Source organism: Thamnophis sirtalis, unplaced genomic scaffold (genome assembly GCF_051295495.1).
Source record: "Thamnophis sirtalis isolate CommonGarterSnake01/CBP01778 unplaced genomic scaffold, rThaSir2_p1.2 scaffold_3, whole genome shotgun sequence".
NCBI lineage: Eukaryota > Metazoa > Chordata > Lepidosauria > Squamata > Natricidae > Thamnophis > Thamnophis sirtalis.
Window position 1 is genome coordinate 161613769 of NW_028261383.1, and position 18344 is coordinate 161632112.

At 38.5% G+C, this 18344-nt stretch overlaps 1 protein-coding gene across 4 annotated transcripts in view; it reads right to left on the reverse strand.

The window, feature by feature from the left end:
* Positions 1-18344, reverse strand: part of LOC106541489 (gametocyte-specific factor 1) — a 65941-nt gene that overhangs the window by 22538 nt on the left and 25059 nt on the right. Inside the window, exon 8 of one of the 4 annotated variants that reach the window (XM_014056959.2) lies at positions 15899-16718. The exons of the other annotated variants lie outside the window; for them this stretch is intronic. Coding sequence (XP_013912434.1) covers positions 16705-16718 — 14 coding nt within the window. The 3' untranslated portion in view covers positions 15899-16704. Of the gene's footprint in view, positions 1-15898; positions 16719-18344 lie in introns of those variants that run through there. 4 annotated transcript variants of the gene reach the window in all.

The following is an 18344-nucleotide window of genomic DNA, read 5'->3' on the forward strand; positions in this document are numbered from 1 at the left end:
TTGCGAGGTGGGTAAAATGAGGACCCAGATTGTTGGGGGCAATATGCTGACTCTCTGTAAACCGCTTAGAGAGGGCTGAAAGCCCTATGAAGCGGTATATAAGTCTACTGCTATTTATTGGAATTTGTCAGACAAAACCGAGAACAAGAAAAAGAGAATAAAAATACAGTGACAGGGACGATAGGCATGTTAGTGCACTTATGCACGCCCCCTCTACTGACCACTTAGGTATGAAGTAAGGTCCACAGAAGTCAATTTGTGACTGAAACTGTGAAAATGTGTCGCTGAGACAACTGAATCAGGTACGGCATTCCAGTCTTTGACAACTCTATTACAGAAATTGTATTTTTTATAGTCAAGTTTGGAACGATTTACACTGAGTTTAAAGTGTTTGTTCATGCACGTATTATTGCAATTAAAACAGAAAAAGTCATTTACAGGTAAAACATCGCTACGTATAATTTTGTATGCAATACCTAGGTCTAACCGCAAGCGATGCAGTTCTAAATTATCCAAACTGAGATTTTCGAGCCTAGTAGCATAAGGAATTGTGTACAGAAGAGTGCAAGATTTTTCTCATGAAGTACTTCTGAATCCGCTCGATTGTACTGATGTCAGATATATGGTGGGGATTCCAAACAGTTGAATAATAGTCTAAAATTGGTGTAGCATAGGTTTTATAAGCTCTAATTAGTAATACGATGTTTCCAGAAAAAGAGCTTCACAAAATTAAGTTTACAACTCTTAATGCTTTTTTAGCAATGCTGTTACAGCAAGCTTTGGAGCATAAATCATCAGAGATAAGTACACCTAGGTCTTTAACCAAGTGAGGGTCATCTGTTAGATCAATGCCACCTAGCTTATACTTGACATTCTGATTATGTTTACCAATATGTAAGACAGAGCATTTATTAATCAAAATTTGAAGTTGCCAAATAGATGGCCAGACACATAATTGAGATCACTTTGTAAAACAAAAGAATTATCTGTAGAATTGAACACTTTTACGTCATGGGCAAAAAGAACGCAATCGCTTTTAAGTTGATCACATAAATCGTTGATATCGAGCAACAAAAGCATGGGGCCTAAAACGCTGCCTTGGGGAACATCACTGTTAACTGATGCAGGATTAGACAGTGAGTTCCCTATTTCGGCAGTCTATTAGACAGGAAAGCAGCAATCCATTTATGCAAAGGTCCAGAGATGCCGTAAGAGTTTAATTTCAACAGCAGTTTATCATGTACTACTGTATCAAAAGCCTTGTTATGTTTTGATTTCAGCATCAGAATCTTTAAACAGTGCTTTAAAAGAGAGAGAATAAAACATACAATACACATCCCCCCCCTAGTTTTCAGCCATCCAAAGCAAAAATAGGGGAGGGGGGATTCAGAGATGCCGTAAGAGTTTAATTTCAACAGCAGTTTATCATGTACTACTGTATCAAAAGCCTTACAAAAATCTATGTAAATTGCATCAATGGTTTACCTTGATCAAGACATGCAGTCCAGAAGTTTTTACAGTGCAAATGTTGTAAATTACAGGATGAGTTTTTCCTAAAGCCAAACTGTTTGTCGGATAGCAAATTATTTGCCTTTATGTAGTGAACGATGGATTGGTTTATAATTGGCTCCATAACTTTGTATGTAATACAACACAAAGAAATTGGTCTATACTTTTCGAGAGAACTAGGGTCATCCTAGACATATACCATTTCATAGTGCTTTACAGCCGTCTCTAAGCAGTTTACTTAGTCAGTATATTGCCCCCAACAAATGGGTCCTCTGAAGAATGGAAGGCTGAGTCAACCTTGACCAGGTGAGAATCAAATTGCTGGCAACTGGCAGTCAGCAGAATTAGCCGGAAGTACTGAGTTCTAACCACTGTGCCACCACGCCTCATTATAGGCATCTAAATCAACCTGGCTGAAATTTGATTTGAGTCATTCTGATGTTTCCATTTCCACCCAGATGTTTTTATCAGAATTGTCTGAACTTACACAGCATTCCAACTACTTACTAACCACAGCAGCTTTGTTGTTCCTTTTCCTATCTGGGACGGGAAAGGAAATTTTTTCAGTGAGGAACACGCCTGCTTGCTGTGGCATGGCAGCTTTTGATTTAGCAACCAAATAAGCTTAAGCATTTGTTCTCGACCCTGAGGGAAGTTTCCTATTATAAAGCTTCCCTAATATAAATAAGTAAACTCAGCAATCCTAGTTAACTATTTTTCCGGGGTTGGTTTTACAATAGCCCCTGTAGAAGGAAAATAGCGCTGCGCTGCCATCTATCGGCAGCCTCCAGAACTTACATCACTTTCTGGCTCCAACTTAGCCCCCTTTTGACTGGAGGATACATAAAGAACAAACAAAATGATTTGAGGCCATTAAATCCCACCGTTTTCCTAAGCTTCCGTGCAGCTGTACGGAAATAGCTTCAGCTCAGCCAGCCATTGCTTTTCCTCCAAGCCCTGCAGGAGAAAGCGAGTGCTGGAAAGGATCGAGATAGAGAGAGGAAACTGCAGCTGCGTTAAGCTAAGGATCTGATTGGGGAATTGGGGGGGGGGGATCAATAGCTATTAAATGTACAATGAAAGCAGGTGCTAGGAACATCCATTGAGAACAGTTGAGCATCAAGGAAATAAAATAGGGACAAGCAAACAGGCAGCTGTGCCAGAAGCTTTTTGGGGGGAATGAATGCAGGAGAGCAGCTTATTGGCTTTGTGCCAGCTATGAAATTACAGGTAGGCCTCACTTACTGACAGCATTTTTTAAAAACCTGATGGTATAAAACAAAAATCAGTTTTGCATCCAATTCTCACATTAGGACCCTCACAGTGCCCTGTGGTCACATGATCACTATCTGCGTACTTCGCGACAGGCTTCCAACAAGCAGAGTTAATGGGGAATGCAAAACAAAATCGTAAGTCAATGTTACATGATGTCTCATTTAACAACCAAATGGGAAGTGGAATATCGTAAGTCTATCACAGTCACATGATTTCCCACTTAATGACACTATGGCGCTTAACAATTGAATTGCTTGACCCAATTGTGATTGCTAAGTTAAGTATGCAAATCGGCATCTACCTACCGGTATGTCCTACCCCCACAATATTTGGCTTCAGACATTGCAGCATCCCCATGGTCATGTGATCAAAATTTGGACACTTGGCAATAGGCTCATATTTATGACGGTTGCAGTGTCCTGGGGTCGTGGGATCACCTTTTGTGACCTTCTGACAAGCAAATATTCACTTATCTGTGTTACTTCACTTTACAACTTAAGTGATTCACTTAACTATGGCAGAAAAGATCATAAAATGGGGCAAAATTCACTTAACAAACGTTTCATTTAGTAACAGAAATCAATTGTGATCGCAAGCTGAGCATTTCAAAATACTACCTTCTACATTGTTATGTTTTGATTTCAGCATCAGAATCTTTAAACAGTACTTTAAAAGAGAGAGAATAAAACATACAATACACATCCCCCCCTAATTTCAGCCATCCAAAGCAAAAATAGGGGAGGGGGGATTCTCCTATGCATCCTTTCCCACTTTCTTTCTTTTTCTGTGCCTTTGTTTCTCTAATTCTATCCTATTCCCACTGGCTCAGGTCCTGAATAGAACTGGGCCTCTGAGCCCTCCCGGCAGAATCACTGAGAACAGCTGATAAGAATTTTCATCCCACTACAAATAGCATTTCTGGTAGGAAATCAGGTTTAGATGGACATGAAATAAAGGCTTAAACTCATCTTGCCATCTTAAGTTTGTTTCGAGCATCCTGCAGCTACTACCTCTAGTTAAAAATCATTACATTAATTGCTTCGTGTAATTCATAAAGCAAGATTGAGGTAACAGTGTGGGAACATGAGGATGAGATTGTGCTTTTGGGAGTTCAACTTTGTTTCATAGTTCAATGCAACACAGACAGTGGTGGGATTTCAAATATTTCCCTAACAGTTCTAGGAGTGCTTCACGCACTTGCCTAATACGTGCTTTGCGAGGGTGGGGCCAGCCAGAGGTGGTATTTGCCGGTTCTCTGAACTACTCAAAATTTCCACTACTGGTTTGTCCGAACCGGCTGAATATACCACCTCTGAACTCAGATGCATCTGCTAGAACTATAGAAATGCTTCTTATAATTGCATGAAGCATTTAAGTATTTAACTGGTGCAATTTTCAGAGCTGGCCTCCTCCCTTGATATATGAGCAAATTCAATGTTCCCTGCTTTCACATTGATTGAATTTCATTGCAATGAAACCATATTTATGAAATGTGTTAAAGTTTATGGCTCTATTCTGTCAACTAAGCAGGCACCTCAGAGTTTCTCATCCAAACTCCAGGAGAAAAATAATTCAAGTTTATGGAAATGGAATGCTGAAAAACTTGGTGGCAGAAAAGGCCTGTCCCATCAGGAAGTTAGCTTTTGTTAGCTTGACCATTTTCTAAGACCATTAGAAAACCATTAGACCATTAAGAAGAGATTGGACAGGCATTTTTAAGAGTATAGTGCTGATATAGGGTCTTCTGCTTGAGCAGGGGGTTGGACTAGAAGACCTCAAAGGTCCCTTCCAACTCTTTTATTCTGTTATTTTGTACTAGAGTCTAATGTCTAGATCAAATAGGTTGAATCTTCAAATTCCCCGTGAAATAATATGATAAAACAAAGTGATTTGCATTTTGAGAAATGCATCAAACAACAAAAAAATTCAGTAACAATAAAAAAGTAATGTTGGATATGTTGTCACTAAGTTTCTACAGATTCTCTTCCTCATCTACAAGTATTTCTTTTCCATATACAATTAGAACGTTTGCTGTTAGTTCGCAGCACCATCTCTTACACATGTATACATGCTGAAAAGAGTTTTAGCTTCTTTATTAACAGATCATGACAGCATCAGACATTCAGATCTTAATTTGAGCAAGAAGAAAGTTTAGGAACTTACCTCTTGACTCCCCCAAGCTGTACATCCCCAGCCCCACGTAGACTCCTTGGAAACTATCAGTTCAATGCCTCTCTATATACTCTTAACCATCTCTGGATCTTGAACATGTTGGAAAAGCAGATCTGCCATAGTTGGGTTTTAAGGATTCTGTGAATATGGAGTCAAATGATCTAAATTTGATTGAAATGAAGCTAGATTAAGCTTACCGCAGACAAGATAGGCATGCTTGCATCTGTAACTCAAGCCAGTTTAAAGAAAGCTCTTATTACCCTGTTTTCATTCCTGATGATTGACATTTAGCTAAGAAATTTGCAAAGCTCTTAGAGAATGAGTTGATCTTCTTAATAATAGTACTATGTGTTCCAGTTATAAAACAACTAGGAAAGTCACTGAGTAAGTTTTTTGGAAGAATCAGAGATTTGACAGGATAATGATGACGAAGAGGATTTGCATCAGCCCAACCTAACTAAATACTTCAAGTAGCGATAGTGGTCAGCGACAGAGAATACAGTCTGTCATAGCAGCTGGTGATTGTATTGTGGATGGAAGTTGTAACATGTATGAATAAACATGGTCAGGAAAGGCTACTGTACAGTCCATCCCTATGACAAGACCAACCAGACTGAAATCACAAATCAGGATATGGCATTATAAAGTGCCTGCCAAAGTCAATGTCTCTACATATTCCCATGGCTGACTGAAGTTTTCTGCTTTTATAGCCACTCTTCCTTGACATTTCTGAATGTAAGCTTAGAGCTCAAGCATGTTTTAACAATGAATAGTAGCCTTCTGACTTGCCGGAGCAGTGAGAATTAAATCCACAGTCAAAGGTATGAGCCAATGAGTGACAGCAAGACTAGGTCTCACAGGCACCTTTCCCCAGAGCCCACATATCTTGAGTCAAAATATGTCGGCTACAGCTTATAACATATTCTTATTAAACCTAGCATCTCAAATTCTGCTTGTGTATGAATGATAATGCATGTGGCTCTGGAGGCTGGCTTTGTTTTCATGGCAAGTTTAGGAGCACAATGCAAGTTACTTTCAGCTTCTATTATTCACCCGTTATTAATGTCCATACCTAATCACACCCCATATCTGAAGTTCTTTTGTGCTGCCCCAAGAAACTGTGTATTATTTCTTTCTTATATCCACCCACCCACTTATTTTTAAAAAAACATATCAGCAGGGTAGTTCAGGAAGTAACAAATGTATGCAGCGAATATTCCGAACAATTTTTTTTTGTTTTGATTTCAAAGAAGAAAATTGCTTTTATGTAAATTCCAGGGGGTGGGAGGTGGAATCCAAGAACCTGAGATGCAATCAAAGTAAATGGTCCCATAAGACACCCAATTTTAATTACATAAAGATCAAATTATAGGAAAGGTTTCATAGGTATGTCTGGAGAACTTCCAAGAATCAATCAACATCCAAATTCTTTGCACCCACATCAAATATGTTACAAAGGCTCACTCCATATTCTCAACGATTTGAAAATATGTAATGTTTTCCTAGTTGGAAAAACCGCCATTCCAATTCCTATTCATCTGGTGCCAAATCTTTTTCCAAAGCAACTGAACAAATGTTTTTTACTTTGTGGAATTGTATGTGTTTCCAGTAGGTTCTCCAAAATTGTTATTATAGAGAATACCTTCCCATAGAATGAAAAATCTATTTAAACCCTGTTTCGGATTGAGAGATGATCATTATTTATTAGTCACCATGATCTAAATACAGCAATAGCAGAAGAAACTGAAGATACAGTTATTTGTCAGATACTTAATATGTAATTGAGCCAAGGTGGCGCAGTGGTTAAATGCAGCACTGCAGGCTGACTGCTAGATCAGCAGTTCAGCGGTTCAAATTTCACCGGCTCAGGGTTGACTCAGCCTTCCATCCTTCCGAGGTGGGTAAAATGAGGACCCGGATTGTTGTTGGGGGCAATATGCTGACTCTGTAAACCGCTTAGAGAGGCCTGAAAGGCCTATGAAGCGGTATATAAGTCTATTGTTATTGCTATTGTTATTGCTATTGCTAATTCTTATAAGGAGTTGGACAAAAAGGAGCACCCTGTTTGAAGTTTTAATAGTGATTTTAACTGATTTCCCTATGTTTTCATATTTTGTATTTTGCATAAACTATCTTGAGTGTCTCAGAAAGGCAAACAATAAAGCTAACAAATAATAAATGGGTGCAAGAGATCTGCTGGACCTGATATTGTATGGAATAAGTAGCTGTTTCAGGCAGATTTTACTACTGTGAGAGGATTTACATTGTGAAAGCAGCCATTATGGAAGGTTTCCAAGTAGCCCAAAGAGCATATTCTTCACTATATCTCTTGAGATAGTTAAAATACAAATGTTAGGGTGAGTCCATGGTCCAGCTCAGTCACATTTCTTCCTTGAAAAAGCAGGCTCTGATTTGGTATGTTGGGGTGATCACTCTAGCTGTATGCTTTTTGGATCCAGAAAAAGTCCATATAGAGCGAAGGATAAGTTGAACATTTTGTATTTCCAACATCATCAGGTTGTGCATCTTCCTTTTGTTATGTTTACATATTGATGTCCTGTTCTGATGACAATAGGTAGTTATACCCTCTATATCAAACACCATGTGGCACATTTTGCTAAATTGCCCCTTATATCATACCCAACATCTTATACAGCTGGTTGTTGGGAAGCTTTCTCACCTATCACAATGAGTGATTTATAAAGCAGCTACAAGACCAATGTACTGAATTATCTAAAGTCACAATATATTTAACTATAGTACTGGCTATCAACAGCTGGTGGATTTACTCCATCTATATTTAACAGGTCTGGGATTCTGTTATTCTAATTATGACTATATTCCTTGACTGTTTCATCTTTCCTTCTTTTATTAGAATCTGTAGAAAATGTGCTAATCATGACAAACTTGTCTATGTTCAGATTGATTCACACCATATTGGACCTTCCTGTACGTTACCATTGTTAAATGACAGCGTTAATTTCACTTCTTAACAAGAACACTAATATTACACATTGTGTCCACTCTTCCTGCTACTCCATTTCATTGACAAAATGTTGTGGGTTGGTGTCAAGCAACTTATAATCTTTTTACATTTTCCTCCACCCTTTGGAACAAAGTTTTCAGCAAGGGACATGTTAACAATTTTCTGAAAGGACCAATTTTGCCAACAATTTGCTTCCTAAAAAATGGAAATAGTCCATCTTTCAGACTATGTCCCAGAAATTATATATTGTCTGTCAACACTATTTGTATAGTCAAGTCATTCACTTATATTACTCTTCCTTCTTTCTGTTTTTCCATGGACTATAAATGTGAATGAGAATACTACTTTAGGTCTAAGAGTCTTGTGAGCTCTTCAAGGTAGACCTAAGAAACCAAAGATGTGAAAGCCAATACTACTTTTATTATAAGGCTACAATAACGGAATCTTGGAATCTAAACGTGCTTCCTACCTCCCTCTTCGGAGGACAACTAGGGAAGGGGATGTCTTGTTTGAGACAATTATTTGGTTTACAGTTGTAGCTTGGACTTGGATTTTTTTGATTTCACCATTGTTTTGGTAGCAGCTTTTTCTCCTATTCAAGGTTATTCCTTCTCCCCTTCTTAGAACTTGTTCATACAATGATTGCAGCATTTGTCTCTACGTAGGTTAGCAGGAAGGGTTGTCAGTGCACTTGATATACCTTCTATCACACCCCTGATCCTTGCTTTGGTAGACATTACACTTAAAAAACGAGAGAGTCCAATAGCATAATTTATTTGGCTCATTAGAGCAGATGATCAATTACTGTAATCCTCACCTTTGTCTTCTTGCAGAATACAGCTGTACCTCCCTTGATTTTCAGAGATCCATCATCCTAGCGCCTGTCCCATAGCTTCTTCAGTAACCATGAAGACTCAAGGGATGAGTCTTTTGTCAGGGTCTGAAAACAATTCCCAAGTTCTAACACTGTAGAGCATGGGTGTCAATCTCAAGGCCTGTGGGCTGGATGCGGTCCAGGGTGATTAGATCTGGCCCACAGGGCCGACCTGAAAATAGCAAAGGACTGGCCCACAGTGTCTCTTCCAGCAAAAATGGAGCTCGAGAGGGCCACGCGCAACCCTCCCGGGCTCCGTTTTCATTGGCAGAGGGCTGGAGGATCTCCCCAGCTCCACCCGGGCCACCACAGGTGCCCCCGACTTGACTGATGTTGAGTTGGCCATGCCCATCCTGGCTACACCCACACCCAACTGGTCCAAGGTCAAACACAACCCTGATGCAGCCCTCAATGAAATTGAGTTTGACACTCCTGTGGTAGAATATCTACCCCCACACCATCCTCTGAACTTGCTTTATTTTTTTCTGATATATTGCTTTCTTTATCAGTTTGTTTCAGCGCCTCCTTTGTTTGACTTGATGCGTCTTCATTCTCCTCATATATTGAAATGTAGCCATTCACTCGTTCACTCCCCTAGTCCTTCAAGGAGAACTGCAGCTTTGACCTTTCAAAGCGTGCCAGGCAAGATAATAAATGCACAGCAAGGTCATAACTGCAGATTCTTGTCCATCAACATTTTTGTTTTCTTTAAGTACCCACAGTACTGTAAAAGCCCTTATTTATTTATTATTATTTTTATCAGTGTTGGGTTTTTGGACAAGAACTGTAAAGGGACTGATTTATTACTGATGAGATCAACTAACTCTTATACTGTCTAGATAAGGAATTACAACTATTTTCATACAAATTAACTTGAATAGACTTTACTTCTATCTTATGTACTGACCTGATCACCCCTAAATATTAGGAAAACAATGAATTCAACTCAACTATCTCATGTTCTGTAAGTGCTGAACTACAAGAGGTTAATGAGTGTAAGAATCAATCAGTACAGATGAGATTTGTAATATATAGGACTCTCATATTAAACAAAGCCTACCATTATTAGTCAATAAGTAGTTCCACAAATGAAATTCTTGGCGAAAGTATCCATCTATTTACGCATCAAACAGGCTGCAGCATCTGTCATAGAGCGAAAAATAATTGTAGTGCAAAATCTGGCCTGTATTTAAATTGGGAAATATTTATCCAAAGGAGAGTCCTGATCGTGTTTACTCACAATGCACCTCTAATTCCACAGCTTTAGAGTGCCACTTAAAATTAACTAGTTTCTGTAAAATTGCACATGAAGTTGGAAAGATTCTCTTGCAAAAAGAAAAAAGGTTCGTGGATTCTGGCAGTGCTATGTCTACCATAAGCAGCAAAGGCTCTCTGAGAAAGCCACTATCTCAATTCCTTTTAATAAAGGAAATGCACTTTTCAACACAAATATACTCTTTAAGATAAACTTTTACAAAAGCGAGCCTAATTCTGCATGCTTGTGCCATAAAATAGCAATAGCACTCAGACATATACCGCCTCACAGCCCTAAGCGGATTACAGAGTCAGCATATTGCATCCCCCCCCCCCCCCCAACAATCTGGGTCCTCATTTTACCAACCTCTGAAGGATGGAAGGCTGAGTCAACCTTGAGCGTGGTGAAATTCGAACTGCCAAATTGCAGGCAGCCAGCGGTCCTGGATTCTAACCGCTGTGCCATTGCAGCTCTTAAAAGTATTGTGGAATACAATCCATTTTATTAGAAGCACTGAACATTATCCTGCAAAGGTGGGTTGCTTAAATTGGAGCCAGGAAAGAGATCAAAAGCAACAGTTTCCTTCTTGACTATGGTCATTAAAAAAATACATTAAATGTGATAATATACTTGCACTGGCGATCTGTTCACACACTAAGTTGGGGTAAGACAATAATTGACAAGAAACATTCCTTAGCACTTTAGTCAATTAAGGAAAATCCAGTTTTTCCTAGAAAGTCAAGACATAAGTGTGGCAGACTGGCATTCAACAGATAGGACACCTGGAGAGAGAAAAACTACATCAACTCTTCTTTCTCAATGGCAAACCTGTTTTGGAGGATTGCACAGCATCCAGAGAAACTCAGATTGGGAGATAATCCTCCTCCCTATCTTTCTTCAACCAAGATCTCAGTTAGGGTTATGTCAGGTCAGCCCTCTCATCCATAAAAATATTTCTCAACCTATGATGGTAATTGGGCCCACAACTTCAGTCCTAAGTTGTGATGATGATAAAGCAAGTCATCATGTGAACGCATCCAATTTTATAACCTTTTTTAAAAAAGTGATTGTTAACATGGCACTCATAAAAGCACATATGGCAGTTGCTAAGTGAATCCATTGTTTACTATGGAGTGGGTTTTTTTTTTGCTGGAAACCAGAGGTAACCAATGTCTAGAATGTCACAGACTGGGCCTCCTCCGAATTCCATCTGCCAGTCAATGTCGACTGGCGACCACACGGAGGAGAGCCTTTTCTGTTGCTGCCCCGACCCTATGGAACGAGCTCCCCATGGAGATCCGCACCCTCACCACGATCCAGACCTTCCGCGCAGCCCTCAAGACCTGGCTCTCCCAGCAGGCCTGGGGATAGGCTTCCAATTACCCGCCCGAGTGTTTGATTGCTGAATGAAAGTTGTGTTTTATTATTTTTCTTTTGTTCACAAAGTGTTTTGTTTTGACCTTGCACTTCCCCTCCCCTGTGGTTGTAAGCCGCCCTGAGTCCCCTCAGGGAAAAGGGCGGCATATAAATCCCAATAAACCTAAACCAATAAACCTAAACCTAGAAAAACAACATTGTAGATCAGTCACGTGAATGTGGGAATCTTGCAAAGGTCCATAAATGTGGGTGTCTTGCCCAACATTCAAATGTGGTTATATGACTGGGGGAGGGGGGATAGTGGACATCAGAACTTCAAATCATGTTGTACACTCCTTTTCCAAGGTCTGTCATTACTTTGAACTGTCACTGAGGAAAGAGTTTCAAGTCAAAGACTCGCTGTAATCCAGTTGTCAGCGTTCCAAATATCATGCAGAATTAAATCAGAGTCCAAGGCAGAGCTATCCTTAAAGTTCCAATTTAATAAGACAGATATGTTGGCAACCATCTGTGGAATCCCAAATCTGAAAACTTCCTGGGATTCCACCCAGTTGAAAGTTCATGATCTTGTCCCCACACCCATAAATCCATCACATGGTCCAATCTTCTTTGCCCTTCTGGCATCTCCACCCAGCTGGTTCCGGTCAGGTGCAGAAGTGCAGAGACAAAAGATGACCTTGGCTTCTAGAAAAGAATGACAACACCACATTCCACCATTCTACTCATTTCTATTCCCCCGTCCCAACTACTACACTAATGAAACAACATAATGAAATATTAGAAAGTGTGGCAGGCCAAAGATCCTAAAAGGAACATAACTACAGGCCTGACACCAGTTAGAATCAGAGAGAAGTTATTGGCATTCCCAGAAAATAAAAATGACGTGAAGTTGTAAATTAAATCAAAAGTAAAACTGGGATGAGAGCGAGCACTGTAAAAAGTTAGAGGGGTGAATGTGAAGCAACGTCGTCTTTCCCTTCTTGTGGCAACCATTTTGTGAGAAAGATCACCCACTCAGCCTTCTGGAGATGTGCAGTTTCACTCAAAATTTGACTACCTTAGCCACAGTACATAATCAAACATCACTCCTTCCTACCTCTGACATAAAAAGGAGAAAGATCAGTTCATTGATTGTCCCTCAGACTCTTCCATCCTTTGCCTTTTTTAAGGAACAGAGAAGCGGTTCATGTTTGTGTATAAGTAAATAAATGAAAAACCAACTCTACATTATAAGCATAAAAACAAGGTCTTCAGCCTTCTTTATTAGATTACATTTTCATTATTATTATTATTATTATTATTATTTTGCTAAAATTGAGTATTTTTCTAATTGCACGATTACTTTTTTTCTAAAATGTCATGCCCTGGCAAATCTGTGGCATGGATGCCAGAGGTGGCACGCAGAGCACCTCTGTGGGTATGTGTGCCATCGCCAGCTGCTCGTCTGGGTTCCATTGCGCGCATGTACGCTTGACAGCTGCTCTCTTCTGCTTTCTGGTGCTCTGGCATGCACATACACGCTCGTTTCAGCACTCAGTGCCGAAAAGCTTAGTTGTCACTGCCCTAGAAACTTATCATACTGCAGAAATGTTTGTTATTCCAACAGCTATGTTCATATGAAGTCAACTCATTGTTGAATAAACAATTACAGAATGTTAAATCATCTGAGTTCAGATACTATCTAAAGTTCCATATTTGCAATAAAGTTTTGAGATAATCTAAATTAGTATTAGGAGCAAGAGGTACACAGAGTATGCGGATGGAAATTGAACATTGTGGTTTCAGCTCATTAATTACATCTCCAATGTTCCATCAGGAAGATTTCCACGTTTTTAAAGTTTAGAATCATTATTATCTAAAAAGAAAGTTATAATTAATGATATTTTCAACTGAACCTGGCAGGTGTGGACATTTTTCTTTTCTAAAGGTCACCCAAATGAATTGATCATCTGTGTTCTCAATGATGACAGTTCCCATTGTTTTATTCCTTTAGGACAACACAGACATAAAAAGAAGTCAGTCAAAGCCATGGGAAGTGAGAGAATCACAGATGCAAAAATCCAGCAAAGTCTATTTTTACAGACAGAAGAAGAAAATGAAAGAGCAGACAAGCTCTCTCAGCTGCCACCAGATTCCCATTGGAGATTATCCAGCAAATTACAAGAGTGTGAAGTTACCAATGGATTTTCTACTGATGCATTAACAAATTGCTATCTTGTAAAAAATGTGAACCGACTAGCAGTTACAAGATTGTGGCATAAAAAGGAGCATTAAAAAAAAATCGGACCTATTAACAAAGGCTGATTTACAGGTGACACTCCAGTGATATGGAACATTCCAGCAGGACAACAGGATTTGTATATTTAAAGGTTTACCACCATCTGTTTAAATGAAGCAAAGCATCCTTGGAATCCCAACTGGTCTTTTAAGCCTCTCCAGTGTCACATGACACTGAGGTGACAAACCCTGACATGCTTTTAAAGCTTGACAGAACTCCCATTTCCCAAAATGGAAAGCTTGGCAGACGAAAATTCATAAGTGTGTTCTCAATACGCGACTCCTTTGTACAATAGCCTGCCCCATTTTTATTGACTAATTCAGATAAAGGTTTGTTTGGATGGACCTGACCCAAATTAAGAAATTTTGTAACTGCTGGCTAAACTTCTGATAAAAGGGAAGACATAAATCATTTAGGCAGGTGACAAATGCACCTCTCTGCTAAGGGACAGTGGAAATTTATATGAAGAGTCCAGCTAATAGCATCTTGAAAACTGGCTGGGTGTCTTTGGGCCAATCACTCTCTCAGCCCAACATATCTCACTTGGCTGCTGTTATGGGGAAAACAGGAGGGAATATTAAGTATGTTCACCACCTTTCTGTAAAAACAATGAAGGTGAGGGGAAAAGGTTTTATCAGCTATCTCTGCAAAGTTTGTTAAGAAACCCAAAAATTCTATACAAGCAGTTAAAATATAACTTTGTCTAATTTTGACTTTGAATACAATTGTTTGTTGTTTACCTACCTTCTTGTTTTTCCTTTCTCCAAATAAATGTTTATATAGTATACCTAAAATGTTGGGTTTTTTATTCAAAAAGAAATACAAAAAGAAATGCCTCCTCACAAGCAAGACCTGTGGTACATAATTACCACTTAAATTCACAAAATTTTCACATTTGAATTCTGGATTTGGAAAAACATCATCCTGATCCAGAAGGGGAGGAGTTAGTTTAATTGCAGTTGCTGGTCTAGAAACCAGGAGACTGTGAGTTCTAGTCCTACCTAGGGAGGGAAGCTAGTGAGGTGACATTGGGCAAATCATACTGAGCTCAGACCACCTCTCAGGGAAAATAGGAGGTAGGAGTGTTGCGTTCGTTGTCTCGAATTACTTATAAAATAATAGCAACAGAAGTTCTAAGTTTATAGTTAAGACAGTTGAGCTAAGAACCGGTTGCGATGAACAGATTGAAGTGTCCTGTAAAGTTGATGTGTTTATCTGAATGTTGATTCCTTGTATTTGCCACATACGTATTTTATTTCTGTATTTCCTTTTAACTATTTTGTCTTGAAATTTGATTCTGTATTTTATTTTATCTTTTTGTATGGTCACAAGACTAATCATTTAATATTCAATCAAGCAAGCAAGCAATAAAGCTGGGCTAAAACTCAAACATTTATGCAAAGGGATGGGCAAGTGATATGTTAAGAGATGATGTAATCATACAAGTACTATAATTTGGACGTGAGGGATGATCTGGCTGTGACATCTGTCACCCCATTGATCGCCAGGGGTTGATGGTGCTATAACTTACTTACTTGCATCAGGCATGTATGATTTTGCCACTTGTAGATACTTTTAAACTTTCGATAGCACTGTGGTTTGCTTGGCTTTGTTTTCGGGGAGGTCTTATTATTTTTGAGGTGCAAGAGGCACCTCATGGCTGCTGCTGTGTTGCAATATTTTGGGGGAGGGCTTATTTTAGCGCATGTGCTCAAAACCCTGATTGGGCTTATTATCCTTGGGGATCTTATTTTCAGGGACACAAGTTAAGTCCTATTTCACACAACAAAAGAAATAAGATCTGTTCTTATTCCTACTTGTGGCAATGCCCAGAGACAGTCAAATAAGTAGTGGTGGGACTGAAATACCCCTCATCCACATCAAATGGTTGTCTTCTGGCATTAACCGTTTTTCATAAAATTAAGACACAACAACTTAATTACTGAGAACAGTTTTAGTTTAAACCTTTAAACTGAGTTTCACAGTAAACATTTTTGCAGAAACTATCAGAAAAAGGGATCAAGAAATTCTACCACTAACTGAAATAACTGCTCTTCAGCATCTAAATGATTGTATTAACACAGAAAATTACAATCTTCCTAAATAAGGATACATTTGTTATTTGGATTTTGCCACTGAAACTAGCTAGAGTTGATAAAGAAATTCTTCAAGTAAACTGCAAATCTTTATTCAAGAAATTGATGTTGTCATTTCCTCTCAAATACAAACCGCAAAATTTGCAAGAGAAATCATCTCATTTGTCAAAGTATATTGTCAAAGACAGGTTTTTACATCTACAAAGGTATAAAGAATACAACAAAACAACGTGATTTTTAAATGCTTCCCATCTCCCCTGTAAGGCTACTCTGCACTACTTCTTGACTCTATAAAATAAAACCAAAACAAAACTGGGCCTAAAAATATGTCATAAATCATTCAGACAACCAAATTGCAGCATCAGATTTTTCTGCTAAGAAACAGATCTATCATCTTGGAAATGGGGATGAATCATGACTCGCCATATCAAGGCATTTAACTAGGGGGGAAAATATGTGGTTTTCCAAATATTGATGGATTCCAACTTTTGGGAACTGCAGCTGGCATTGCCAACGATACAAATGCTAGGAATTATACCTCAACATCTAGAAAGTTACAGAGTCCTCAAATCCTACAGTAAACCATTTTCATTGTCTGGAAATTTCTCCTACTCTTCATTCTTGTTTTATACCAAGTTTATTTGTTTTACTAGCCTTTTAGGAGTGAATATCTATATTCATAGTAACTATTAAGCAACATGCTGTTGGCAATTATATGGTTAACTGGCCCATATTCAAGTTAAGAACTTGAATTCTTTTAGTATTGCAACCTCAAACAAGAAAACAGCTTGGTATCAGTGTCTTTGCTGGCATTTCAATCTTTATGAGAATAGATAATGAATACTTGAGAGCCAATGGAAGGAACAGCTTTTGCCATGGCCTTCAATTTTCAGCATCTGCAATTAAATGAAAAGCAAGCAGTTTTAGATCTCAAAATAGAAGCTATGATAATCCACACAAGAGAAGTGTCAGGCAAACCAGTTCTATAGCCCCACAACAGCCATTACATCAAGAAAACACCACCAATTCTTTACAGAGTTAGCATGCCTACAGTGATAGGCAGGATAAACAAAATGTCTTAACCAGAATGAGGAGCAAGTGCAGAATTTGTCTTGTCCATATGCATTGTGGCCTAGAGTTAACAGATATTTTTTTTAGTTATCTCAAAAGCTGCAAATTGGTTAATATTTTTGCAGTGCACTTAAACAAACCAAGTTCTGTCAAACCATTGTCTGAATTAACTCCAGGCTGACACATGCATTCCTTTCTAAGCTATAGTTTGAAGCAATGGTTGAGGCACTCAGGAAAATTGTTTAGCAGTAGCTCTCCCCTATTCTTTTCCTTATTTGGTGTAGTGTAGTACAGCAGTTCAGATATTGGAAGTCTAATGGACAACACCCAATTCAAGCCCATCCCTGCCAATAGAAGCTCAATGGGTAACAATTTTTTCTCCTGAGCTATTTATAAAGTTATTATTCTGGGAAAAATAGGGTGTTATGCACACTCTCTTCAGCCCTTGGATGAAAGATAAGAGTATAAATAAAATTACTGAATGCATTACTGTGTTTCAAACTAAGCTGCTCATAAGGTTATATTCTGAGGAAAAGTAAGAGAGGGCCCCTATTCCTTTCAGTTCCTGGATGAAAGATGGGCTATAAATCAAATTAATGAATGCATAAATATTTATATTTGTCATGGAGAAGCTGTAATCTCAAGGCCCAATTTTTTTTGGAGGTGGGAAAGTTCCACATATTCTCTGCTAATTTCTCACCTACTGCTAACCGGTAGAATTAGAATTAAAAATACGAAACAGGATAGGACAAAAACAAACTTGGAAATACAGTGAACATAAAGTGATTACTGTATATATCTGCATTTTGCAAAATCAAAACATTTGATGAAACATAAGCAGGAACAAAAATATTTAGCTGGGAGTCCTTTGCAATCAGATCCTATTTGTATCTAGCATTACAATTCTCAAATGTTATCTTTAAGCTGTAGTAGGATTTTTTAAAAATATCAACATACTAAAGAAGTATTATTTCTGCAATTAGGTTATTTTCTTATATTTTCTCATAAATCTATTTTCCCTTTTGGAAAATAACAAAGCTATTAGTGGCTAATACTGAGCTATTATGCATTACCTTTCAAAGCACTTTCATGATAGTTGCACAATGTCTAACACAGAGGCAATAACTGCCTATTATTTTCTATATGTTTTGGACTTCAACTTCCATTAAACTCAGCTAATGACAAAAGATTTTGTGGAATTGGTCGAAACTTCTGGAGGGACAAAATCCCTCATGCTTTTGATCTAACAAAAGTTCTAAAAATAACTTCCCAAAATGCAAAAAAATAAATAAATAAATTTGGACATTTGGTCTATTGATCAAATAAAGGCTTTGAACAGAACACTGGCTTTTCCCTTAAATTCCTTACGCTGTAAGCATTACTTACTTGATAGCATTAAAAGTAGTCCTTGTTTAGAGATCATCTGAAGTTAGGACAGACACCCCCCCCCC